Source organism: Rhinatrema bivittatum, chromosome 2 (assembly GCF_901001135.1).
Source record: "Rhinatrema bivittatum chromosome 2, aRhiBiv1.1, whole genome shotgun sequence".
Lineage (NCBI taxonomy): Eukaryota > Metazoa > Chordata > Amphibia > Gymnophiona > Rhinatrematidae > Rhinatrema > Rhinatrema bivittatum.
Window position 1 is genome coordinate 735,397,015 of NC_042616.1, and position 26,376 is coordinate 735,423,390.

At 41.9% G+C, this 26,376-nt stretch overlaps 1 protein-coding gene across 4 annotated transcripts in view; it reads right to left on the minus strand.

The window, feature by feature from the left end:
- RSPO2 (R-spondin 2) overlaps positions 1–26,376 on the minus strand; it is a 250,259-nt gene that overhangs the window by 208,002 nt on the left and 15,881 nt on the right. Inside the window, exon 2 of one of the 4 annotated variants that reach the window (XM_029591897.1) lies at positions 6,405–6,483. The exons of the other annotated variants lie outside the window; for them this stretch is intronic. Coding sequence (XP_029447757.1) covers positions 6,405–6,441 — 37 coding nt within the window. The 5' untranslated portion in view covers positions 6,442–6,483. The remainder of the gene's footprint in view (positions 1–6,404; positions 6,484–26,376) is intronic. 4 annotated transcript variants of the gene reach the window in all.

Genomic DNA, 26,376 nt, shown 5'->3' on the forward strand with positions numbered 1-26,376 from the left:
TCTCGTCCCTGTCTACTCTTCAAACTGACCTCTGGATTTGACCTCTTGCCTGGATGCAGACTTCTCTTGATTACTACCTGCTACTGACTCCCATGCCTCACATACTACTCTTGATTGCCATCAGACACTGACCTCTTGCCTAGAGATTGACTTTCCTTGCTTGCTGCCCACCTTTGAGCCTTGCCTGGCCCTGGACCACTGTTTATTCCATTCTTTAAGAGACTCTCGTCCAAGTCCTGCCAGGTCCCGGAACCCAAGGACTCAATCTATGGGGAAAGGGGCTGGTAAAAGTGAAGCCGTAGACCAGTCTCCCACCAGAGAACCTCCACCAGCTGTCAGTGAGGTCCTATGTGGCCTGCCACATAGGCTGCATCAACCTCTCAGCAGCAAGAATCCACACTCATTACACTATGCTTCTTAGGCACTTTAGGAGGATTGTGTGGTTAATTGTGTCAAATGCAGTGGACAGATATAATAAATACGAGGAGAATATCTTCTCCTTGGTCCGCAAGTTCAAACACAATTTACCAGAGACATTAAAACTGTTTCTGTTCCATGGCCCTTTCAGAAACCCAATTGAAATGGGTGGACGACATCATTTTCCTCCAGAAAATCAATTAACTAATGATACACTATCGTCTCTACTATTTTACTTAGGCAAATTAGATAAGACAATAATGTTCTATATCCTGAGATCTGGAGCCCTGTTTTTCAAAATTGATCTAATTATCACCTTCCCAGATAATTAAGATGTAAGATTGAATATGAGGCAATGGAGGGTGAAGTGACTTGGTCAAGGCCAGCAAAGATCATCAGTGGGAGAATTAGGATGTGACCCCTGGGGTTCCTTGGTCCTCTAATTACTAGGCTACTCCTCTACAATAGGGTCTCCAAGGGCAGGCTTAGTTGAGTGCAGCTCCAGTGTTAAATCTAAAATTGTGGTCTGGCTTAACAACTGTTTTTATAAATGCTCATGCTTTTGAATTGTGGTCTTTCAGAGAAAATTTGCTTAAATTAACAGGAGGAGATGAAGTTGAGAGGGTCCTTCTATGCCTAAAGTGAGGATGCCGACATCTATGCTAGAGTGAGTCCATTCATTCCTTCTTCTGTAGCAAGTAACGGCGGGACTGAGTTGGGCCTGCCAATTGAGCAGGCAGCCGTAAGGGATACCACTGCTTGCTTTTCTGCCATAGGATGCTGTCTCTTAATGACAGTTTCTGGCCCTTCTGAAGAGAAACATTATAATCTTGGCTGCAGGATTTGGAGCGGTAGCTAAAGTATGACTGAAGAGCATTTCCTTATTAGATCCGATTGCTCCAGGAGAACAGAATTTCTGAAAACCCTGAAAACAATCCAGACTCTTGGACAGGGTTGGATCACCTTCTCAAACCAGCCCAGGGAATGTACTTTAGCTGGCCCTCCCTCTAAGATCAACTGCCAGACATCCTCATTCAGCCTGCCTCTTTCTCCCCCCTTGTCCCTAGTACTCTGGACCTCCATGCCCTTCACCCACACGTGCTACCTGCACACTCCCCCTCTCCCCAAGGCCTTCAGCTCTTGGCTTCAGACAGCCCATTTGAATTGCAGACCATAAAAAAGTTACAGTTCGCAGAATACCCCCTTTTCTCCCTCAAAAAAAAAAAAAAGATAAATCAAAATGGCATTTGCTAGATACTGGGACTCATACAGCTAATAAAACACTACCACATGTCACTAGTGAGTAAACCTGCAATTTTAGTCTTAGTGGTGGTGAGATCTTTTAAAAGGGCCGTCAGGAAGAGATGCACTAGCGCATCAGCTTTCCCGAGCACACTGGTCTCTTCATATGCCCGAGGTCTGGAAAGCTCCTCTTCTTCAATCATCTTTTAAAAGGTCTTACAATTCCAATTTTCAGTTTTAAAGAATAGGTAATTAAAAACGCATTAACATTTACGGAACTTCCAAAATTCTGTCGCTAGCTATATAAACTGAAAATATATATTTTTTTTCAATATCATTCTATCTGCTATGCTTTTATCAGGTCTTCACCATATTCCTCTCAGGGGTTTTTTGGTTTTTTTTACATATTGTCTTTTGATCTTTCTTTCTCCATGTTTCCCTCCCCCTCCATCTGACATTGCTCTTTCATGTCACTTATCTTTTCTCTGCCCTCAGTCACCACTCTTTCACGTCTTCTTTCCTTCCTCTGTAGCTTAGTAATCTTTTGCCTCTCGCTTGTTTATTCCCCATTATCTTGCTTCTTTGCCTCTTTTCCTCTCCCAGCCTGTGCTCTTTCCTAGTGTCTCTCACCACCTCCCAGCTCTCTGCCTCCTCCTTCTCTGCCCAGCAAGTATAAGAGGAACGGTTGGAACAGTGATTGGGAGCTGCTGCTGCTGCAGGCTTCTCTTCCATCCGTAGCCCTCGTCCCCACCCAGAGCCGAGGGGGGTGGAAGAATAAACATCAAAAGCAATAGTACAGTTCTTCATACACTATCCCAACTCTGCTAGGATGTTCCCCTGCAGCAGGGACAAGGCTTGGAATACTGCAACAGGTCACTGGAGGAGTAAGTCCAATTCATAAATGTGACCCTTCTGGGGAAAAAAAAAAAAAGTCTGAAGAATAAAACAGAATCTGTTCTAAAACTGAGCAGGGATATTAAATAAAATAAAATACAAAGGTATTGAAGTGATCAAACAAAACTTTGGCTCAACTAAAGCTGTAATATCTACTTTGGTTTGAGATGACTGCCTTACAGAAATAAAACGAGACTTATTAATCAGCTGAGAAGAGAGGGCATGGTATCCCATGAGAACAAATAAGAAAGCTCAGATTATGGAGTTTAAGTGGCTAAGAGTAGACAAATATTGTCAGATTGCCAGTATCAAAGCTGATGCATCTTTGGGGGAAAAAAACACACACACAAAAAGGATTAAAATGTTAAAGAATAGCATGTCTGTGCAGAATAATAGTGACCAGAATCCTGGGGCAACATTCTTAAGGCCTTTCCTTGAGAGAAGCCAATATACTCTTTATCATGTTATTAGAACTAGCAGAGGGGTAGCCATGTTGGTCTCTAATAGCAAAAGCTTATGCCTCAATTAATCTGTATGCTCTAAAGATGCCACCAGCCTCTCTGACATTTTTGTAATAATGAGCTTTCAGCGCAATATAGCCAGATAAGTAGAGACTTTCCTGATAAATACAGCCTTTAAATATTTAGCTATTTCAGCAGCACCACTTAGCCAGATAGATAAATACTTAGCCGGAAAATTATTTAAGTGACTGGCAGGACAGGGTAAAGCTACTTATCCAGCTAACCCCTAGATTTGTCAAACTGCATTAGTAACACATGGATAACACCTTGTAAGAAAAAGGGGCATGCTTATGGAAATTTTAAAATTACTGTACCATGTGAGGGGAGAGGGAGAGAGAGAGAATCTACAAGCCCCTCATAGTAGTAAAGTATTTTCAGTCCAAAAAACACCCAAAAAACTTAGGCGCCAAAATTGGCAGAAAATTCACAGATATCTAGGGGTCAAAATGAGAACCATGTTGGGAACCATAGACTTCAAAAGCATTGATTTCAGCTACTGCTGTGCCCATAGTCTCCACAGGATCATTTTCACCAAGTTCTTTAAAATTGGATAACCAGAAAATGGGGTTCCACCTGGTCTAGTTCTGCTTTTTTCATAGAACTGAATCAGCCTGTCTGGAAGGACCTTGATCAGGTGGCAAACCTGCCTGAACCAGTCCTGGCTCTGCCTTATTTCATCTGTGCACTTACAGTTCCGATTTCTACCACAAGCGCATGGATTTCATGGTCACCTTACTTCAAAATAGGATCTAAAGCACAGAAACTATCTTAAGAGGCAGCACATCATTGAACAGAAAGCAAGAATATTGTTTTAAAGGGAAGATAAAAAAAATTCAAAGAATAAATAAAAAAAAAAAAAGTTACAAAATGTTTAATTATAAAGATTCAGCTACAGCTGACAAGGAATGTTAAACTGAGATTTCTTTTATTTGCCTCAGCGACTGAAGCCAAGGCAATCACTGTATGATTCTTGGTATTATTGAACAACTGCACATAGAAATAGTACGACACCAATCCTGAATGGGGACCTCTGGCTCAGGTCAAGCTTCGGCAAATTCTAATCCTTCTCAGGTGATACTGCTTGTACCCCATTCTACCTAGTTGATCATAAAATATTGTCCCTTCCCTTTCCTCCTCGAGTCATCTGGGAACTAGGTTACTGTGCAAATCCACTTCTGACCTCCATACTGCAAAGTTCAGGGGGTGTGCAAAACTTATGCACAGGAGTAAATCTAGGCAGTCAAATATTTCCCCAAATCAGTTCAAGCATCTTATTTTTGTATCAGTAGGAAAAATTAAAATGCCATGGATCAAACATCTACAGCTCCTCAGCTGGGGATGCAGCTTGGGAGCTGTACAGAACTGAGACCCTTGGAACCAGTAAAAGACGACAGCAGGAGAACTCCCCACGGCCTATTCTCCTCAAGCAACATTAGTTTGCAGGGCCCTCCACAATTTTGCTGCTCCAGATATGAAAAGTCTGGTGTTTGTTTTCAACACGTTTTGTTTAAATGGATACAATTCTGCATTGCATTTCCTTACTTTATGGTTGTCTGTAGTTTGTTCTTTAGTCTCCAGTTTCCCTGCTGGATGTTTTTCTTTGTGAGATAAGGGGTGGAGAGGGCACAGGGGCTGCTATTCTAGCCCTTTATAAAATGATATGCAGGCACAAATTTGTGTTTCTTTTATCCATTCTAGTAATAGAAGATTGTCTTGATGGGTAAGACCCATGTAGTTTATTGCTTAAGCGTTTATCTAACATTCTTTGCTGCACTTGTAACAATGTTGAATGACCACTGGATGGCATTTTTGGGAACGGAGCAATATGCCATATTAATACTATTTAGCTTTAAGGGATGGTTTGTGTGTATCCTTAAGAAGATGTGCTTCACTGATTGGGTGCAGGTGGTTGAGCAGGAGGCATAAAAAGGGGAGGATTTGGCGGGAGCTCGCCTTTTTGCTCACTGTTCTTCCAGGTTGAAGTTGGGGCAAGAAGAACCTCCAGGGTGTAGTGAACTGGAGTAGCCAGTTGGGTGGGCCCAGGGACCACAGGGGCTTCTTCACCTCAAGAGACCTGAGGCCATGGAGTGGAAGAAAGTTTTCCCCTCCCTGACAAAAAATCCAGGAGTTGAGGGTAGAGAAGCAGCAATTCCTCCTCAGAAGGAAAATGGCCTAGAAGAAGGAGAAGGGAGTATTCCAAGAAGAGGAGAGTCTAGTGAATTTCCAGAGAGCGGAGATGACCAGGGAAACCCTGCATTCTGTTGGAAATATGGGAAGGGGAGGACCCATGAGAAATTTGAGAGAGTCGAAGAGATGTGAGAGGCCCAAGGAGTAACGGATATAACCCTAATTTACTATTAAGAGTCATAGGATTGAGACAGATGTTTAAAATAAAAGAGAGTCTGGGAGTAACTTACCTATCTGGTGTGTTGTGATGAGGGTGAGATATGGAGAGCGCAGAGTACCTAAGGGTGTGAAATGAGAGAACCCTGCTAAAGGGAATGAAATTCTCATATTCCTTAAAAAACTGGTATTGGGAGATCTGTGTTGATTTTCAAGTGAAGGTTTTCGATTGGTATTCTCATCCTGGGGAGTATCCTATGATGTCTGGTGAAGAGTTACTCTGACTGTTTGGTATTCCATGAACATAAGAAATTGCCAAGCTGGGTCAGACCAAGTGTCCATCAAGCCCAGCATCCTGTTTCCAACAGTGGCAATCCAGGCCATAAGAATCTGGCAAATTATAAATACTGTGTATAGAGTATTTATAATTTTCTACCTCTGTCTATTCTTGTATATAGTGGCTGAATTTACACCATGAATGGTTTTGTCTAAAAGTGGGTGCGACTCTGTCGAATGCTGCACGCACTACAGGATAATTTTATGGGCCAGGGCTCACGGAGGGGAGGAGGAAAGTGAGCGCAAAGAATGGTGAAACCACCCCTACTGTCTCCATAAGGGTCCCACTTCACCATCTGCAGGACCCATCAACTGGAAACCAATACATTTGGGAGATGGACCCTTCCTATAAAGAGAAAACCCTCCCATGCTTTCATGTACTCTGGATCACATTCATTATCAGTTTTCAAAAGGGAATGTAGACAGACTCTTGCAGACATACCTGTGGCTGCCTGCCCCTTTTTAGCATGTGGCATATTTGTTTCCAGAACATTTTATAAGCGTGGTAACTCAATCAACTGTGGTTACTGGCACCACTTGCTCAGTGCCTGGGTACTTGAAATAGGATTTTTTTTTTTTTCTGATTAGATAAAATCATTATGGTTGTTTCAACAGAAAACAATATAGCACATCCTTTAAACAAAACATTACCGAGTGCTGTGTCAGTTCTTTCACTTTTAGAAGTCATCTGCAGGAAAGAAGCTGGATGGATGAAAACTCTGAAATAGGACTGAAAAACAAATTCATTTTAAGAAGCTTCTGTAAAAAAAAAAAAAAAAAAAAAAAACCAGGGCATTCCTTGTAACATCCACAATTAAAAAAAAAAAAAAATAGTCAGAATTGTATTCTTAAAATTACTGAAAAAAGCACTTTTGCAAACTAGGCATTTCTATCTGTATTTCAATCTTCATTAGAATCATCAGATTTCTGAACTTAGTGGTTGTGGATTGTTCTAAAAAAAAAAAAAACCAAACAATTGATTCATTGTGCATCAGCTGCAGCCAGGAAGGATAACAGAATGTTAGGAATTAATGCAGGATTTAAATACAAAACCTAAACATTATTATATCATTATACAAAATCCATGGTACGCCCACATCTGGAATACTGTGTGCAATTACAGTTATCCCATCACAAAAATGGCATAGGGGATCTAGCAGTGGTACAGAGAAGAGCAACAAAGATGAAAACAAAAAGGCATTTTGCTCAATTAGCAATTACTTGGATTGCAGTTAATTCAATTTTATGTTTGTTTATACTAAACATGCAAAAAGACTTCCTTTTCCAACATGTAAATTGCATCTCTGCCAGAGATGAATGTTGGCATCTGGAATTCAAAAATTGGTCTCAATATATTGGAGCAAAAATGTTCATAGTATGAGCTCCAGCAGCCTGTGACAAAAGAGGAAATAGCAATATAGTGACTAGGAAAGTCACTATATTACTATTCTTCCAACCGTCACACAATTCTACAATATTTTAATTTTTAAAATACCAAAACTACTTCAGAGTTCATCATTGTAACTACTGTATGGGCATATACAAACCAGTGAACACAAATTCTGATCCCGGCAGCTAGAAACCGATGTCCAGAATATGACAGCAGTTAAGACCCTTAAGGCCCCTCTGGTCTGCCCAATTTACTTCCTGTTACAATGCCAAAGATCCCAATTTCGTCTCTGGTGTTCCTTCCAGAACCCAGGATCTCCTGTGCATATTTGCTTCCTCGCGGATGGACAGATAAAGGCTTGGTTTTCAAGCAGCAGTGTTAGGAGAAAAATCAGGATCATGACTTAACAGCCAAATTAGGATCTCACTTTTTCCATTCACAGTTTTCCTGTAATTCCTGAGATTTAGGATTTTTAACATGACTGAAAATGTTCTTCCTACTCATTCACTCCCATCATAAGTGTAAATAAAACAGAAACAGTCAAGCTGAATTCATGCAGGCGTCCTTTTGGTACATGTATGGCAAAACACCAGAAGAACAGGAGATTTTTAAAATCAGTTGCAGCCCCTCCTCTGTTAATGTACAAGAAGGCACAGGCCACACTCAGACCCAGAGCAAAGTCCTTGAGTGACGCTTCTCCCAACAAGTAGCCCTTCTAGTCATTCAGAAACCCCTGGAAAGAATTCTAGGTGAAGGAGATTGCTCGCCTTCCACTTGGATAGTGCTCTAGATTGTGAAACGTAAAATGCCCTGCCAGGGGACTCCTCTTCCACTATGGCGTCTGTGGGGCCTCAGGGTATGTAAGGCAGTAGCAAAAAGGTAAATATTTTTTACTTAAAGCTTTAGTTGTGTCTTATTATTTGTATTTTCCTTTATTTAAAAAAAACAAACTTTATTTTCTCTACTCAGTGTTATCTTGTAGCTGTCTCTTTCTTTGTCCAAGTATACACACTTTTTGTTGTTTGAACCTTGTTCTTTCCTGTGAGTTGGTGCAAATATACTTAAAGTCTGTAGCTTGTAGAGATGTGCATTCGTTTATCACGAATTAGGCAATTTCAACGCTCCTGTGCCCGCGATTCAGTAAATCAAAATATTTAAATTAGGGCCCGCGGTAAAAAGAGGCGCGAGGGGCACCAGCGCGTCCCTAGCGCCTCTTTTTGGACAGGAGCAGTGGCTGTCAGCGGGTTTGACAGCCGACGCTCAATTTTTCTGGCATCGCTGACAGCCGTGGGTTCGGAAACCGGATGCCTGCAAAATTGAGCATCCGGTTTTCAACCCACAAGCCGTGGGCTGATTTTAAATTTTGATTTGGAGTTGGAGAGTATCATTCAGAACAGTGAGAGTCAGGGACACTGAGGAATGTGCCTGGCTCTCTATTTGGATGGGAGCTGTGAAGAAATGGATTCTGAAATTGATCAGAGTCCATTGGTTTACCAAGAGCTACAACATGTCTAAGAGGGAGTACTGAGGTGTTTATGCACGCTACTTTTGGTATTAAGACTATGAAACCAGATTCTTTTGAAGAAAAGGGCAACTAGAGGAGAAAAGGAGTAGAAGCTTGATTCATCAAGTGTGCTGGTGAATGACAGGGGTCATAGAGAGGATTCCCTGGGGAGTGCACCTGTAGAGAGTTCCTCCCGCTGGAGGGAACCGGCCAGTGGGCCTGCTGTGAGCCTGAGAAACATCGCTGAACTATTTCCTCGGAATGAGTTGAGACACACCCCCTAAGAAACCACCTGACCGTGAGTGAGACCGGATATAACCAGGGGCCTGGGCTGGCTCTAAGGGAGTGCACCTGGAGAGAGTTTCTCCCGCTGGAGGGAACCGGCCAGTGGTACTGCTGTTAGCCTGAGAAACATCGCTGAACTTTTTCCTCGGAATGAGTTGAGACCCGCCCCCATGAGAAACCACCTGACCGTGAGTGAGACCGGATACAACCAGGGGCCTGCGGCTGGCTCTAAGGGAGTGCACCTGGAGAGAGTTTCTCCCGCTGGAGGGAACCGGCCAGTGGGACTGCTGTGAGCCTGAGAAACATCGCTGAACTTTTTCCTTGGAATGAGTTGAGACCCGCCCCCATGAGAAACCACCTGACTGAGTGAGACCGGATATAACCAGGGGCCTGTGTGCGCAGCCGCCAGCTCGCTGCCAAAGGAGCGCGCCCCTTAGGCAGCGCTCCTTGCCATGATCTTTTACCATCATTAGCTTGTTCCTATTGAATACATGGGCAGAAAAAGAAAGATAAAGGTTTTTCCCTCAATTCCAGCCACGTCGGCAGTAAGAGGTCCTATGGACTCACATATTATAAGAAGGTTAAATTCTGACTTTTCAATTCCTAACCCGGAAGTATCCTTTTCGTCGGGCTCGATTGAGAGTCCCGGACACCATTCATCGCCCCAAAGTCAAGAATCTAGTACTAATGAAAGAGATTTAAATAATTTAATGGTAATCCTCAAAATAAGGAATTAGATGTAGCTACTGGAGAGATGGAAACGCCAGTAGCAGTGGCTACTTCTTTAGATAATATGGAAAGTTTAAATGTAGATTTGCCTGATTTAAAAATGTGACGTTGCTGGATGTTTGGAGATCTGTGAATAGTATGGAGAGATTATTAGCGCAGGCTATGTCGCAATTTGTGTCCTTTAATACAGAAACAAAAAAATACACTCCAAGACCATTCAAATCATTTAAATAATTTGGAAAGTAATTATACTATGGTTAATACACAAGTGGTGAATTTACAAGTAGCAAATACATCCTTCATTAAAGATAGTCTGGTGACATCTAGACAACTTGAAGGTTTGGAAAACGTTTTGAGATCTAAAAATCTCGGGTGCCTAAACTTTCCCATCACCAGACTTTTATCGGCTACTGAGCTACTATGGAAATACATGAATGAAGTATTACAAATTTCCTCATACCAAGAAATGGTATTGTCTACATTTTTTATGTACCTAGATCTAAAGTTAGTTCTTTAGGTCCTGAAGAAGGATTAGATTTAATACAAGGAAACAGCCCAAATTTAGCATCATTCTTAGAGGCATCAATTGATGATATCCCAACAAGGGCTACTCTTTTTGTTACTTTTAATAGTGAAATAGACAAGAATTTGGTGCTACAAAAGTATTTCAAAAATAAAGATTTTCTTTATTGTGGGAAAAAAATTCAGATATTCCCGGATGTAGCAAAAAGTACCCAAATGCGAAGAAAACATTTTTTGGTGTTAAAAGAGATGGTATTATCTTTAGGTGGATTGGTTTTCCTCAAATTTCCCTGTAAATGTTGTATTACAATACAGGGAAATAAATGTGTTTTCTATGATCCTACTCATTTGGAAACTTTCCTTAGAGATAAAGAGCAGAAACCTGGAAAAACTAGAGAATTGCTGAGGTATTGATGAAAATACAAATTTAAAATGTCTCTCAAGATTTGAACTTTATGTAGAAAAGTTTTGCTTGTTATAGCGCTCCCCAAATAAAATGTGGACTACATTAGGTTGATGACATTTTGTCAAAATTGCCTAAAGATTTTGTTTCTTTTTTTGGTGGTATAATCCTGAATACCTATGTTTTATAAATGTTGAATTGATAACTTTCCAATAAAGTATTAATAATAAAAAAAAAGAGAGGATTCCCTGGAGCTTGAGATCCCTATCTAGCCCAGGCCTGGACTAGGTTATGAAACATCATAATAGTAAAACCATACTAATAAAAAATATACATATTTCAAAACAGTTGATGAATAAAATATCCAATAATTAAAAACATAAAATTATTTTTAAAATTCCAAAACCCATTAAAATATTTCAAAGCAGCAAACACATCAAACACTCAATAAGTAAAACCAATAAGGATAAAAATTCTTCTTCTCTCCATACTGGGAACTTTGATTTCCAACACCCTGAAATTGTTGGGGGTGGGCATGTACACAGACTTTCTATTTCTGCTCTATTATACACACATACTCTAACTCCCATACATGCTCACTGACACAAACACATACACAAATGCTTAGTCACATTCACTAACACAAACACTTAGTCATGTTGACACACACATATATACTGTCTCACACACTCACCGACACACAAAAGCTCAGTTACACACTCACTGACTTACACAATCTCACTTCATGTTCCTACATGCCCACTTGCTAACACCAGTAACGTTGCTATGGGTCAGGCTAGGTGGGCCGAGGCCCACCCACTTTGTGCTTATGTCCACCCAATCAGCGTTCCACAGCAGCCCAAGAAAAGAGGCCATATCACAGGGCCACAGCGGACATGCCCGGCAAGAGGAAGAAGAGGTCCACAAGGCTGCTGGTGGACCCCATCCCACTGTGACCGAGAGGAGAGGCCCGCGAGGTCATCATGGACCCTATTCCACCTTGGCCGAGAAGAGGAAGAGGCCTAAGAGGCCACTGGTGAACCCCATCCCACCGGCAGCCAAGAAGAGGAGGCAGCCTGCAATGCTGCCGAGAAGAGGAGTAGGACTGGGAGGCCGTCAGTCAAAGAAAACGAAACACCTCACCGGAAGGCGCCTGTTCTCCTATTCCTCCACGTGTGCCAGCCTTGCGTATTCAAAACCCGTGCGGCCAGTAAATGCTCTATACTGATCTCGTACATCTTGAGGTCAGCATAGAGAAGTGCTAGCCATGCGAGTTTTGAATATCACAGGCAGGCACATAAGGAGCAGCAGCAAAACAGGCTCCCCCCTTTGCTACCAATGGGGAGCCTGCCTGAATTGTGTGTTTGTGTGGGTGTGTGAATGGGAGTCCGCCTCTGTGTGTGTGTGTGTGTGTGTGTGTGTGAGATTGGGAATCGGGGGTTGAGTAAATGGGAGCCTGCATGGGTGTGTGGGTGTGTGTATGTGTGAATGGGAGCCTGCTTGGGGGGAATCTGAATGAGAGTCGATCTGAGGAGGGGGTGAGAGAGAGAGCATGTCGGAGTGAGAACTTATATATTTGGGAGTGGGAGCCTGCATGTGAGAGTGGGAGCCTGTGTGTTTATGTGACAGTGGTAGCCTGCATATGAAAGTGAGAACCTGTGTGTGTACATGTGTTATTGGAAGTGGGAGCAGGAGCCTGCATGTGAGAATGAGAACCTATGTGTGTGTTTGTGGGAGTGGGAGCCTGTGTGAAAGAGAGCATGTAAGTGTGAGCCTATGTGTGTGTGTGTGGGTGGGAGTGGGAACCAGTGTGGGAGTGGAAATCTGTGTGTATGTGAGAAAGCATGGAAGAGTGGCATCCTGAGTGACAGAAAGTGTGTGTCTGTGAAAGAACATGTGAGAGAGAGGCTGTGTGTATGTATGAAGGAGGATGGAAAAAACAGAATAAAAGAGACCCTGAACAAGGAACAAGGAAAAGACACAAGGGGAAATAGATTGGGACCAACTGATTAGAAAAATAAGATCAGACACCAAAAGTAAAAAATAATAATTTTGCCTTTCAGCAATTGAAATATGCCATCTTTGAGAATGTGCATTTCTTATATATTTGTATTTTGCTTTTTCTTCAATATTCCAGAGTTCACAGAGTCTGGTTTCTCAGGCTTTCCATTTCAGTTTTCTCTGCATGTTTGTTTCTAATTTGTAATCCCTTATTCTATCTTAGATAAGGGGCTGTTGTGCATGTGTGACAATGATGCAGTATTTTGCTTAGTATGAGAGTTATTGCTGTTATGGCAAGCCAAGGTTCTAGGTATTTATTTATTTAGCAGGGTTTGTGTTACTTCACAAAATGTTTGGCAGTGAAAGGAATTTGTTTTGCTGTCACTGAGGTGACACTGGAATTTGATTTTTTTTTTTTTTTGCATGTTCTAGTTCTGTTCTGCATCTGTTGCAAATCATTTTATGATGATTATTATGATTATTACTGTCTTACTATAGTTATGCATTTTTGGAAAAAAGGATTCATAAAAAGATATTGATATTTGTTTTATTACGTGATTGGATATGATATTTCTAAAGTGTTCTTTGTTTACTTTTTACATGTATTTATAAACTGCAATAAATATAAAATAAATTAATAGGCATTTTTAATGTTGGTAAGTGCTTGACGTAATAAAATCAAAATATTTAAAAATGTCACTCATGCATGATTGCTGTGGCAGACTGCTCAGAAATCAATTGTGGGTTGTATTCTAAGGCATTATTTATCAATAAGAGTACAGCTACAGAAGTAGGGTCTAGATCTGTATGTCTACTGCTCACCCATGTTAGCCTTGGGCCTCCCAAAAAATTCAGTTCTGGCTACGCCACTGGCGAACACGTACGCTCATCTTCCTTCTGCAGAATGCAGAAGTGGCAGCAGCCCCTTTGATTAAGTAAAATAGTGGGCTTTTTTTACTCACATTGGTGATTAGGGGAGCTAGGCAAAACCCCAGGAGAACAGGATCTCCACAGGCTGCCTCTTTCTGCCGTGGGAAGGGGCAAGCTGTAAGGCTCCAATATGCTTTATTTAGATTTTTGGGTTCTTTTTTCTTTTCTTTTTTTTTTTTTTTTTGCTGTGGCCCGAAGACTAGGGGGGCTCATAGCAAAGGAAAACATAAGGTATGGAGCCGGAGATGAGGCAGCCGTGAGACTCTACTGTCCGCCTCCTGCTCAGGGAGGGAAAGGCAAAGGCAGAGCCAGGATTTAAGACGGCTGCATTGTTTTCTGCCTCTGCGGCTGAAGGTAGGGGAGGGGGTCCAAGTCAGCAGCGGAAGGAGGACTAGGGAGTTGTTGCCGCCACCGCAGGAAAAATCTGTGAGAAAATAGCCAGTGAGGAAGAGCCTTGGGGGAGGCTTGCACTATGCGGGCAGCAAAGCTGGATACCTGGTGTTGGCCAGAGCAGCCCCGCAGGATTGGGGCCACTGTGACCAACATCAACCACATCACTGGCCGGACTGGCCCACCGGGGCATGCCCAAAGCCCCAGTCAGCCAATCCACCCCTGGCCCCCCCGCACACACACATCCATTAAAAATAGGACCACCTCTTTACGATAATGTAAGGCAGAGATCAAAGAGGTCCATGGCATTATAAATAATAGTTTTGATTTTTAGATTGCACTTCAAAATGATGCTCATGTTACAGCATTAATAGTATTTAGGTTCAATAATTTCCTGTCCCAAAGAGCTTACAATCAAAGGAAATCTAAGGAAAATAATCACAAGCAGTATTAGTGCTGGATGTGGGATTGGAGCCCTAGATGCCCTGGTTCTCAGTTCATTGCTCAAACCACCTGGGCTACTCCTCAAGTAGGATTTAATCTTTTTCAAGTTACACCTGCATTATATCATGTATAAGTACAGTGCAGAAAACACTTATAAATAAGGCACACATCATGTGGCATCCCTTAAAACAGTTTTTATTTATGTATCTTATCTAATTATGTTCCTCTCTAGAGCAGGGAACGAAAGCTATAATACATTTTTATTCCTGGGTAATAAATGTATTAAAATAAATATATGAACAGAAACCTAAACTTGCAAGAGAAATCCTGCAGGACGGAATGCAAATGAAATTACCATGCATTTGCTACAGTGCTCAGTATACGATCCGACAACTAAGAGCCGAAGACTCCCACATGCAGGCTGATGGGGGGTCTGCGCCTGGATCTTGTGGACAACTGTCAAAGAGTTCACATCTAAACTGCTTCTGAAGCATCAAGGCAAGATTATGCCTTATTCCGAACCATAACTTAGGGAATGTACAACTGTCTAGGTTATTTTGAATATTCTTGCTGAGGCCAGGAGTGCTGAGCACTCATAACATAAGAAATTGCCATGCTGGATCAGACCAAGGGTCCATCAAGCCCAGCATCCTGTTTCCAATAGAGGCCAAACCAGGCCACAAGAACCTGGCAATTACCCAAACACTAAGAAGATCCCATGCTACTGATGCATCCATCTTCTTCCATCTATACCTTCTCCATCCTCATTAGTAAACACAGAAGCAAAGAATTAATTTAGTCTTTCTGCAATGGCTTTATCTTCCCTAAGAGCCCCTTTAACCCCTCGGTCATAAGAACGTAAGAAATTGCCATGCTGGATCAGACCAAGGGTCCATCAAGCCCAGCATCCTGTTTCCAACAGAGGCCAAACCAGGCCACAAGAACCTGGCAATTACCCAAACACCAAGACGACCCCATGCTACTGATGCAATTAATAGCAGTGGCTATTCCCTAAGTAAACTTGATTAAGAGGCTATTTTAGCCAAAAAAAAAATCCTTCAAAAATTTGAAGAAGGATCCATCTGAAGAAAATAGGAAAAAGCATAAGCATTGTCAAGTTAAGTGTAAAACATTGATAAGGCAGGCTAAGAGAGAATTTGAAATGAAGTTGGCCGTAGAGGCAAAAACTCATAATAAAAACTTTTCTAAATATATCTGAAGCAAGAAACCTGTGAGGGAGTTGGTTGGACTCTAAAATAAAAACATTTGCACACACACACAGCATCACCCTAATCCCCATGACCAGTTACACAGTAAGAACAAATGGTAATGGGGGTTTTGTTTGTTTGTTTTTTTAATGGTTGGTTATTAAGTATGTTAAACTTTAAAGCAGTCCCCTGTTTTGTGTAGGCCCACCCTTTGTTTATAAAAACAATTTCTTGGGAGTAAGGAGCACTTAGAAAAGGGGGCTTAAATCCAAAGAAACCTAACCTTCAATCTAGAGGGAGGTCTTTATGTAAAACTCTTGTGGCTGCTCTGCTTTTTGCAGAGGGTTTCTTTGCAAAGTGAGGGAAGAAGGAGAACATCTGGCATCACGATCCCCCTGTCCCTCCCACAGACGCATGAGAGTTGTGGGCCATTTCTAAACAAATACAAAGCTAAAAAGCCATTTTAGGGGCTACTTAACTTTTCAAAGCACTAAGAGGAGAAGGAAATTGCAGGGATGAAAAGTGTCCGCACCGAGAGCAGATCAGACCCACCTGCAGAGTAATGCGGGGGCATTTTACAACATTGTCGACAGGTTTCAAAAATAATTGGTTTGGACCTTTTTCTTTTCAGAAGTATGCCTTAGAAGTGGTACAGATATGAAAGATAAAGAGGTCCAAATAATTCTTATGCAATTTGTCCACTCATTTCTGATCTGTGTCCATTAAGGATGTTTGCAGTACTTGCGATGCAAGAAAGATTAGACCGAATATTGATTCAAGCATGACACACAGAAAACAGAGAAATCAGAAGTACGGGAGAAATGTTTTATTTTAGTGTTCTCCAAAGAAGGTGTTTGGAAAAGGCTCTTTTATGGCCAGGGAAAAGAGGTGGACACTAGTCCATTGACAGAGGAAAAAGCATTCAGGTACTGTAGGTTTATCCGTATCCTCAGAGGGCTTACAACCTAACGCCTGAACGCATTAAACCATGATGTTTTTTTCATGGGAGGGCTGCCACTATCACAGGGGTGGTGGTATTACCGGGATAGTGGGGCCCCCTCATACAGAAAATCATCCTGGCTCTATGGTGCATTCTTTTTTTTTTCTCACGGCCGAACACCGTGGGACAAAAGAGCATGGCTAGAGGCCCTTTAAGTGCGATGGCAGCCCCAATCTCAAGGGACCACCATCGCCTTCAAGGCATGGTTGCTTAACAAGTTGATCGCAGAAAGAAAAAAAGTTGAGCAGGGGGCAGGGCTCACCACCGGCTCAACCCATGGCCGCCACTTGAGGTGACCCGGGCTCTTCAAGAAAAAAAAATTCCATTTCATGCACAGTGACAATTCTGCCCCCCCCCCCCCTCACAGTTACAATAAAATGCATTGGTGTTCAAGGTGTCCCTCCAAACCACCCACCCCAATAGTAAAATTTCAGTTGTTGGATTATTGGGCCCTCCCCATGTGCACCCCCCTCAAGGTACCACCAACAAGTATTGGAGTTCAGTGAGGATACACCTCTCCCTCTCCCAAGTATTAAAAAATGTGTTTGGAGTTCAGGAAGCCCCCACCCAGCCCCCATATCCAAATTAGAAGAAGGTCCCATGATGGAACCCAGAACACCCTTTAGCACCCAGACCGGTCAAATTCATTTTTCAAAATGGCACCAAACTGACCTTGCCTCATCACATGATAACGGCAAGGTCTGGAGATTGGATCCAAGGCGTGCGGAACTTTTTTCACCATTTGCCTGGCCCTTGAAATGTAATGTGGGAGCCTCAGGACTCACATTATGGGCCCGAGGCTCCTGGGTTACATTTATTAGGTGTTATTTTATCACAGCTGACCACTTTCTTGATTGGCTGCAATAAAATATTAGCATAACTTGCCTATGAATGACCACCTTTGTGTGCATTTGCATTATTCATGTATGCAAATTGTATGCAAAGCAGGTCACTTTAATAGAGAATGGAACCTGCGCAGAGCCATGCAAATTATCGCATATATCATGTGATATCACCAAGATAACGCTCTATCACGGGATATACGCTCTTTAACGCACGTTAAAGCACAATCACGGCTTGATGCATCACCCAGTAAGTTTGTGCTTAAGGCAATGGAGAGTAAAGGGTCTTGCCCAAGGTCACAAGAAATGGTAGAGGGACAGAGCTAGCAAAACTGAAAGCGAATAAGACAATATACCCAGATGAGATACATGCTAGGAATTAAAGGATCTTAGACTGATGGTTACGGTTTGTTCAGCAAATGGGCAGAGTTTGTCCCTCTTCATAAAAGTGGAAATAGAGAGGATGTTGGTAACTATAGGTCAGTCAGTCTGACCTCTGGGGTGGTTAAATGAATGCAACCCTTAGCTACCGTCATTTTTCCCTCATCACCCTTCATCCTTTCCTTCTCTCAGTCTTACAATCTCACCTCTGCACTCTCTCCTTTCACTATCATCCATAAAAAAACCATCTTGCTACCCTTCACTGCCTTAGCTGTTTTTATTCTCTGCCTTTGCTTTCCCTCCCCTCCCCCTTCAGTCTTTCTAGATATTTTCCCTGTCCTACTCTTTATGAGATTCCTTTTACTTTGAATGTTAATCTCTTCGACCTTATCTCTTAAACCACCTCTTTCCAATGCCATAATGCCCTCTTTTTTTCATCTTCATTTTATTTACTTTCCTGATATAAAACATTTGTTGCCCTTACAATGGCTGCTTTGGTTTAGCCCATTGGTTTCACACCTTCCCTTTCAGGCGCAGGTAGACTGACTGGATGGAGCAAGTGATCCTTTCCGGCCAACATCCCTGCTTCCCACCTGGCCACCGTCTGACAACCACTGGACCTCAAGTGACCACCCGCTGTGGCACTGGAGACTCTCTCCCCGTTTGTAAGTACCAGGTCCAGGAATGGTGTTACCATTTGCTTAAAGAAAACCAGGACCGCCCTGCTTTTGTCAGATTCTGCTACAAGGATGACCCAATTGACTTCTGGCAGATTAAAGTCTCCCAGCAGCAGCTCCTTCCCTTTCATCAAGGTCTTATTGACGTCCGACTAAATCTCTGTCCGGCTCTTCAGGCTGCATTAGCAGCCTGTGGATCACACTGGTGTAGATGGAAGTACCATTTCCTCCTCGTTTCTCCGTATGCCCTGCATTTCCACCAGAGGCATTGCTAGATACTGAAAGGTTGCAGGGCACAGTCCCATGCGGTCCTGCCACAAGTGAGAGGTTTCATTGGGAAAGGCACAGAGAATTGTTGTATTGGGGTGGCAGGGACCCTGTCTCATCCCCCACTCAGGCCACAAACCCGAAGATAAGTCATACTAGTAGATATTATTTCTCATGTGGTACTCACCACCCCAAGCTGCGGGGGGGCCACACTAGTATAACACTTGATGTTAAAAGTACCAGGGAGATGAGCAAGGGGTTGAAAGCGGAGGTGAGTGTTTCTCTCCCTGAAGTCAGCAATGTAAAACTTGGACTGTCTGGCAAAGGGAGAAGGCAGGGTTAAAAAAGGAAGAGAAAGCGAGAGGACTGTGTGAGAGCCAGAAAGGGTGATGGGGGAAAGTGATTGTTTGAGAGAGTATTGGAGGTGAGGAGAGAGTGCAAGAGAATGGGAATGAATGATTAGGGGTTAAAGAGTAAACCTGGAGAGAATGGGAGAACATGTAATGGGCTGAGTGAAATGAAATTGTTGTGAGGGGCGAGAGTAAGAGGGAGGTTGCAGGAGATAGGAACCAGATACCAGGAGATTGACTGGGGGGGGAGAGTCAGAACTCGGTGAGGGGAAGATGGAGGGCTGAGACAGGCAATGAGGAGGAGAACTGAGAGGTGAAGATTTGGGACCTTGAGATTTAGAGGGGGAAGAGGCAGGGAAAAAGGAGGGGGTGGAATCTAACAATGAGTTATGAAAGAGGCAGCAGAAAGAGAAATGATCACTGTTAGAGGTAAAAGGAGAAAAAGTGAGAAAGAAAGATGAGAGGAGAAAGAAGAAATGGAAAGGAGACCCTGAAAAAAGAAGACCAATAAGGGTTTAAATTTAATTTGAAATTTCTGTTCTGCTTTTCCAAATAAGAGATTCTCAGTCAAGGCGGATTACAATAGAAATTAACAACAATCCATCTAAAACCCCACAATTTACACAATATAAGAAAATAAAAGGTTACACTGAGGAAGAATTTAAAAGAAAAACACATATCAACATCCTTTTCTTGAATCAAGACAATATCGTCTTGGTTAGCAGTATGAGCAGAGGGCAAATCCAGACACAGGATAAAACCCCATCACTATTTGCATTGACAGCTGATGAACCAGATCCAGGTACATAACAAATGGGTCACAAGCCAGGTGTGTCCTCTGAATCCCCACTGTCCCTTATTCATCCCCAGCCTCTCAACCAATGTGAATTAAATCAAAACAATCCCACAGCCAATATGACAATATTGCAGCAAACTTAAATTGTTATCTCCTCAAATCACAAAAAAACGTGAAAAAAAAAAAAAGAATAGGACTAAAGCAAAGCAATTGGAAAAATATAATGCCTAGATAAACCAGGTAGAAAAAAAAAGTATCTTCAGTTCAGTGATATAGATCTCTCTTTATATATTGCTCAAAACAGGAGGAAATGCATTTCTGTTTCTCTAGTTCAGTATTTCTAGTAATAATTTTAATTTGTGGTCACTTTTTCTGTACTTTATGAAGATGTTTCTGTGTTCTGCATGTGTGACTGTGGCGACATATTCAGTTCAGCGTGTAGTTTTTGTGTAGGGATCTATTGCAACCTATCTTATTCTGTTTTCCCAATAAGAGGTACAGTGTATTGGTGTCTTAAGGCCCCAAGGACTATGTGCAGTTTTGCCTTTTCATAGTCTGAGGTCTGAGAGTTAGTGAAGTTAGCTTGTGATGTATCTAATGTTTGGAACTTGCCAGATACTTGTGACTTGGATTGGCCACTGTTGGAAACAGGATGCTGGGCTTGATGGACCCTTGGTCTGACCCAGTATGGTAATTATCTTATAATCTTGTGTTCTAAGTTTTCATACAGTATATTTGCTATAGAGTTTGAGTCTTTTATTAAAGGGTTTTGCATTATTTCACAAAACGCCTGGTAACTGAGAAAGCTTCTGTCACTTTAGTGATGGGACATTGGGACAACATAAGCTGGATTTTTGCTGTATCGCGTGTAGTTAGGGAAAACTTCCTAGTTCACCATAGCCAGCCTGCCAGTCATTTCAGGGATCACTTCAGCCAGTGCAGAACGGATTTCTTTAAAATGTATAAAATCTATGTTTTTCTTGATTTATTTTTTGTACTCTATCCCCAAAAATCACAGAAGGCATATAAACAAAGTTTAATAAAATATATTTCAGAAATTATGTCATAGTGTCTGTTGAATATAACAAAGTTTAAAAGTATCGTAGCCTGGAACACTCCGGAAATGCCCAGAATCCTCTGCAAAGAATAACTGGGTTTCTTATATATGCAAGAATATCCTAATTTCAACAAGAAGTACAAAGACCCAGAAACAGACAAAAGGCTCGTAACCTTGAACAGAAGACTAAAGGAGAGCATGATGGCTGGTGGCAGATGGACTCTAACTGGCACACCTCTTATCAGAAAGGTACAACTGTAATGGATCTTATATTCTCTTAGGTCAGAAATAATGAAGCCTTGCTAGTTCAGCAATCATGAATCACATACTTAAGAATAAACACAGTTACAAGGAATCCAGCTTAGCCAAATAAATCAGCCTTTGTCTAATCTAAGAAGAAAAGAAAAACATTTATATCAAAAAATATAAGAAACTGCAAGTAACTTCTGCCAGAATTTATTTATTTACAATCATTTTTATACTGCTTTTTACGCCAAAATAGACCTCCCGAAATGGTTAATAAAAATATAAAAAGCAAAATCAATCAATACAAAATTCTAATTGTCCAAACCAAATCACAAATTAAAAGTCACGAACAGGAAGCACAGAATACAGCCAAGGTGTGAATGTGAGGTCAAAATGGGGAAAAAACATTTCTGGCTCCTGAAGAACAGAAAGATGAGAAAATGTAAAAGAAAAGAAAACAAGAGAAGGAGAAGACTACCAACATCTGGGATTCAGGAGCGGGAACAGAACAGCATAAGATTGCCCCATCTCTGCTGGACCTGCTGCCATATGGGTTCTGGGGGTTATTTTGGGTTTTGTGTTTATGATTATACAAAATAAAATAATAAAAACAGGTACATGGATCTTTCTTGCATTTTTACTTTGCTGTTTTTATTGTCTGGGAGCACTTTGCAGGCATTAGGATAACATTCCCATCCCTAAGCTGTACTGGGAGAAGACCACTTCTGGTAACACTATGGAGGTCCAAGTATGTGTTTTTACAGCTTGTTCTGGGAGGGCGTGGTAGTAAGGAGATCCTGATTATTAAGTTTAATTATCAAAATTGTGATAAATTGCAGGAAGACCTTGTGAGACTGGAAAATTGGGCATCCAAATGGCAGATGAAATTTAATGTGGATAAGTGTAAGGTGATCCATATAGGGAAAAATAACCCATGCTATAATTACACAATGTTGGGTTCCATATTAGGTGCTACAACCCAAGAAAGAGATCTGGGTGTCATAGTGGATAACACATTGAAATCGTCGGTACAGTGTGCTGCGGCAGTCAAAAAAGCAAACAGAATGTTGGGAATTATTAGAAAGGGAATGGTGAATAAAACGGAAAATGTCATAATGCCTCTGTATCGCTCCATGGTGAGACCACACCTTGAATATTGTGTACAATTCTGGTCGCCACATCTCAAAAAAGATATAATTGCGATGGAGAAGGTACAGAGAAGGGCTACCAAAATGATAAGGGGAATGGAACAACTCCCCTATGAGGAAAGACTAAAGAGGTTAGGACTTTTCAGCTTGGAGAAGAGACGACTGAGGGGGGATATGATAGAGGTGTTTAAAATCATGAGAGGTCTAGAATGGGTAGATGTGAATCGGTTATTTACTCTTTCGGATAGTAGAAAGACTAGGGGGCACTCCATGAAGTTAGCATGGGGCACATTTAAAACTAAATCGGAGAAAGTTCTTTTTTACTCAACGCACAATTAAACTCTGGAATTTGTTGCCAGAGGATGTGGTTAGTGCAGTTAGTATAGCTGTGTTTAAAAAAGGATTGGATAGGTTCTTGGAGGAGAAGTCCATTACCTGCTATTAAGTTCACTTAGAGAATAGCCACTGCCATTAGCAATGGTAACATGGAATAGACTTAGTGTTTGGGTACTTGCCAGGTTCTTATGGCCTGGATTGGCCACTGTTGGAAACAGGATGCTGGGCTTGATGGACCCTTGGTCTGACCCAGTGTGGCATTTTCTTATGTTCTTATGTTCTTAAAATTCTTACGGGATCAATGAGCCACAAAGTTAAATTGTGTCGAGACAGCAGGGGAGCAAAGCTGAAGGTTTGCCAAGGTTACCTAATACCCTTCCACCAGCCCTGTAAACAGCTACCAAAATTAGCAAGGCTATTGCCCTGGCATCATGCCCTTCATACTGCTCAATAGGTCCCCATGGACTTATTGAGCAGTAGGAATGAAGGGCATGGCACGACGAGAGCAAGCAGATTGATAGATCAGTCCTACTATGCATTATTGTGGAAGTATTTTTGATTTGGCAAGATGTTGTCATAAATTTTAAAGTTACCTTATTAAACTTGAATAAAGTGAATTGGCAATTTGAATGACTATCAATTGATATAAGTAGTACTGTAGTTAGCGGGCTATTGAGACCCTGAGGTTTTTGTGTTAAAGGTTATGAAAACCTTTTTGTGAGGGGTTGGGAGTGGAGTATAGTAGCAGTAAGAATTAAAATCTGTTTGCACTCTGTGTAATAGTGTCTAACCAGTACCAGATCTGGGCACAGGGACTGCTAGCCTTAATAAGCAAGATTACAGAAATATCTTGTCTGAGAAAAATCTATAGAAGAAAAACAGGAGGTAGGGTGAGTGGGACAGAGCTCCTGACCAGTGATAGCAAACACAGCCAGAGACAGCCCCTTCTTACCTTAGTCCAGTTTTACCAAACCAGCAGAGGCAAACTCTAGTTTCACCACATGTATACAGTGAAGAGTCATCAGGCCTCACTCCCTAGGGATAGTTTTTTCATTAGGTGGTCACCAAATTTATTTTTCTTTTTGGATGGAAGTAGACAACAAAATCTCCAAAAAGCTCCAGGTGCTGCCTACCCACTTTTAAAGACACAGCACCACACGAGAGAAGGGAATAGATGCTGGGTGGGTGGGCGAGATGTAGAGAGGTGGTGCTGGGCAGCTAAGGGAGAAGAGAAATAGCATACTGAGCACTGCAGAAAGAGGGCAAAGACTGGGTGATGCTGGGGTGCTGAGCAGGAAATGAAGGGAAGAAAGATGGGGATATTGAAGCAGGGGATAGAGAAAAGGGATGCTGAGTACGGAAAAGAAGGGAAGGCAGGGGATGCAGGACTTAGCAGAGGGTGAAAGGGGAACAGGTTGAAGGACCTAAATATGTATACCTTGGAGGAGAGGAGGTGCAGGGGAGATATGATACAGACCTTCAGATAGCTGAAAGCTTTTAATGATGCACATTCAACAAACCTCCGTTGGAAAGAAATCAGTAGAACTGATATCCTGCAGAGAGGATAACTCAGAACCAACATCAGGAAATATTTCTTTTCACAGATGGTGGTGGAGGCCTGGATTGCCCTTCCGGAGGAGGTGGTGAAAATGAAAACTGAAAGAATTCAAAGGGGCATGGGATGGAAATGAAGAAAAGAGTGCATGGGGGTAACTTGCTGGTGCAGCGGTTACTACCCTTAACCAATAAGCCTTCATACTCTTGATGCAACTCCATTATTGCTCTCTACTTCAACAACAGGGGGGAAAGAAGAAAAGGAGAATTGGATTCAGACAGCAACTAAAAAAGACTTTTACAGTCTGGGAAACAAATAAGCATGGGAGTGACTTGCTGATGTGACTGTTACTACCCTTAACCAATATGCCTGATACTTTTGACGCAACTCCAACATTGCTCTCTGCTTCAACGGCAAGAGATAACGGGGAATTGGACTCAAGACAGCAATAAATAAGGACTCTGACTTTTACAGTCTGAGAAAATGATAAGTATGGGGTTGACCTGTACAGCACAGCATGTGTTACCATGAGCTTGCTGGGCAGACTGGATGGACCATTTGGTCTTTTTCTGCCGTCATTTCTATGTTTCTAAACAGGCAGATAAAAGGGACAGTAACTTTAGAATGATAGGCTGGAATTTTATATCATGCTTGCAATTCCGCACATATGATTAAAAAATATACTTACTGCATATATGTGTGCCCCTAATTTTAAGCAGTTACTCAAGCAAACATATTTCACGTATTTTCCTTGGGACTTTGTCGACTTTCACGTGCGCAGGTAAGTGGATTTTAGAACATGCTTGCCTGAACAATATTCCCATTTTTACCAAGTCATCAGTTTGTCAGGTCCATCTTGAGATCACCCAGACCCCTCTGGTTCTTCAGCCTGCACTCCCCCTAGCTGACCCAGACCCTTCACCCAGTCATCATTTCAGGCCTAAACAGAGATTTAAAATACAGATTTACGCGCGTAACTGTTGGTCCCGCCCTAGAACGCCCAAGCCCTGCCCCCAACTCCACCCCTTTTATTTGCAGACGCATATACTCGTGTAATTTGCAGCTTTTAAAATATGAGTTGCTCACGCATTGCCTAGATACTCGCCTAGCATGAACAACGCTTTTAAAATTCACCCCTTAGACTGCAAGCCCTGTGGGGACAGGGAAATTCCTACAGTACCTGAATGTGATCCACTCTGAAGTGGCTAACCAGTCACAGAAAGCAAAATTATTAATCACCTTAAGATTAAATGCTGAGCAGGGTAAGAGAGAGGTCTGCAGTCCCAGAGCTGCCAGGAATAGTCAAGTGAGAGGTTGCAAAATTGAAGGTTCACCTTGGGCACCCAATACCTCTGCAGCGGCCCTGTCACTCCCTCTTCTAATCAAACAGTTTCACTCCCCAGATCTGTCCAACAAGCTATCCAACCTACAAGTGCACATATCAGAATGTGTGGATGTAGGAAGAAAATAGTGGTGCAATCATCAAGTGTTCCAGGAACGCACTAATAAATGATATACATATGCACTTCTGCCTCCAGGCAATTTATCACCCCACTTAATACACAGCATCAGTATGTGAGAAGGTGTGCAGCGAACAGAATTGAATATTTCTACTATTATAACAGCTTACAAAAGTACATAGCATGCATGCATACAGTCATTTGTTTCAGACTTTGCAGATTTTTGAGGCTTTACCTAAAGAAACAGCTCAGTGTAACTTAAAAATAATCCTGTCGTTATAGGCATACAAAAGTCTGTAGCTATCCACAAAAGAAGCAATAGGTTTTCCCCAATCTTAGCTCAAAACTACTTTCCCGATAGATTTTTCTTAACTTTATAATTCCACCTTTCACCCATACTCCTCAATTATGTAGCATGAAGTTTCTTTAAAATTACTGGCTAATGGCTGGCAATCTGAATTTTTTTTCCATTTGGAGAGGGACTGGGCAGGGCTGTCCCTTATCGCCACTTTTGTTTAATTTGGCTTATGACCCAGAAAAATCAGAGAATCTGTTGATATCTCTGGCTTTCAGTTTGGCTCTGCTCAGGAAAAAAATCCCTCTTTATGCCGGTGATGTTTTATTATTTATAACACACCCAGGGAGATCTGTTACCAGTGCTGCTACAGATTTTGCAGAGGTATAATTACCTCTCGGGATTTC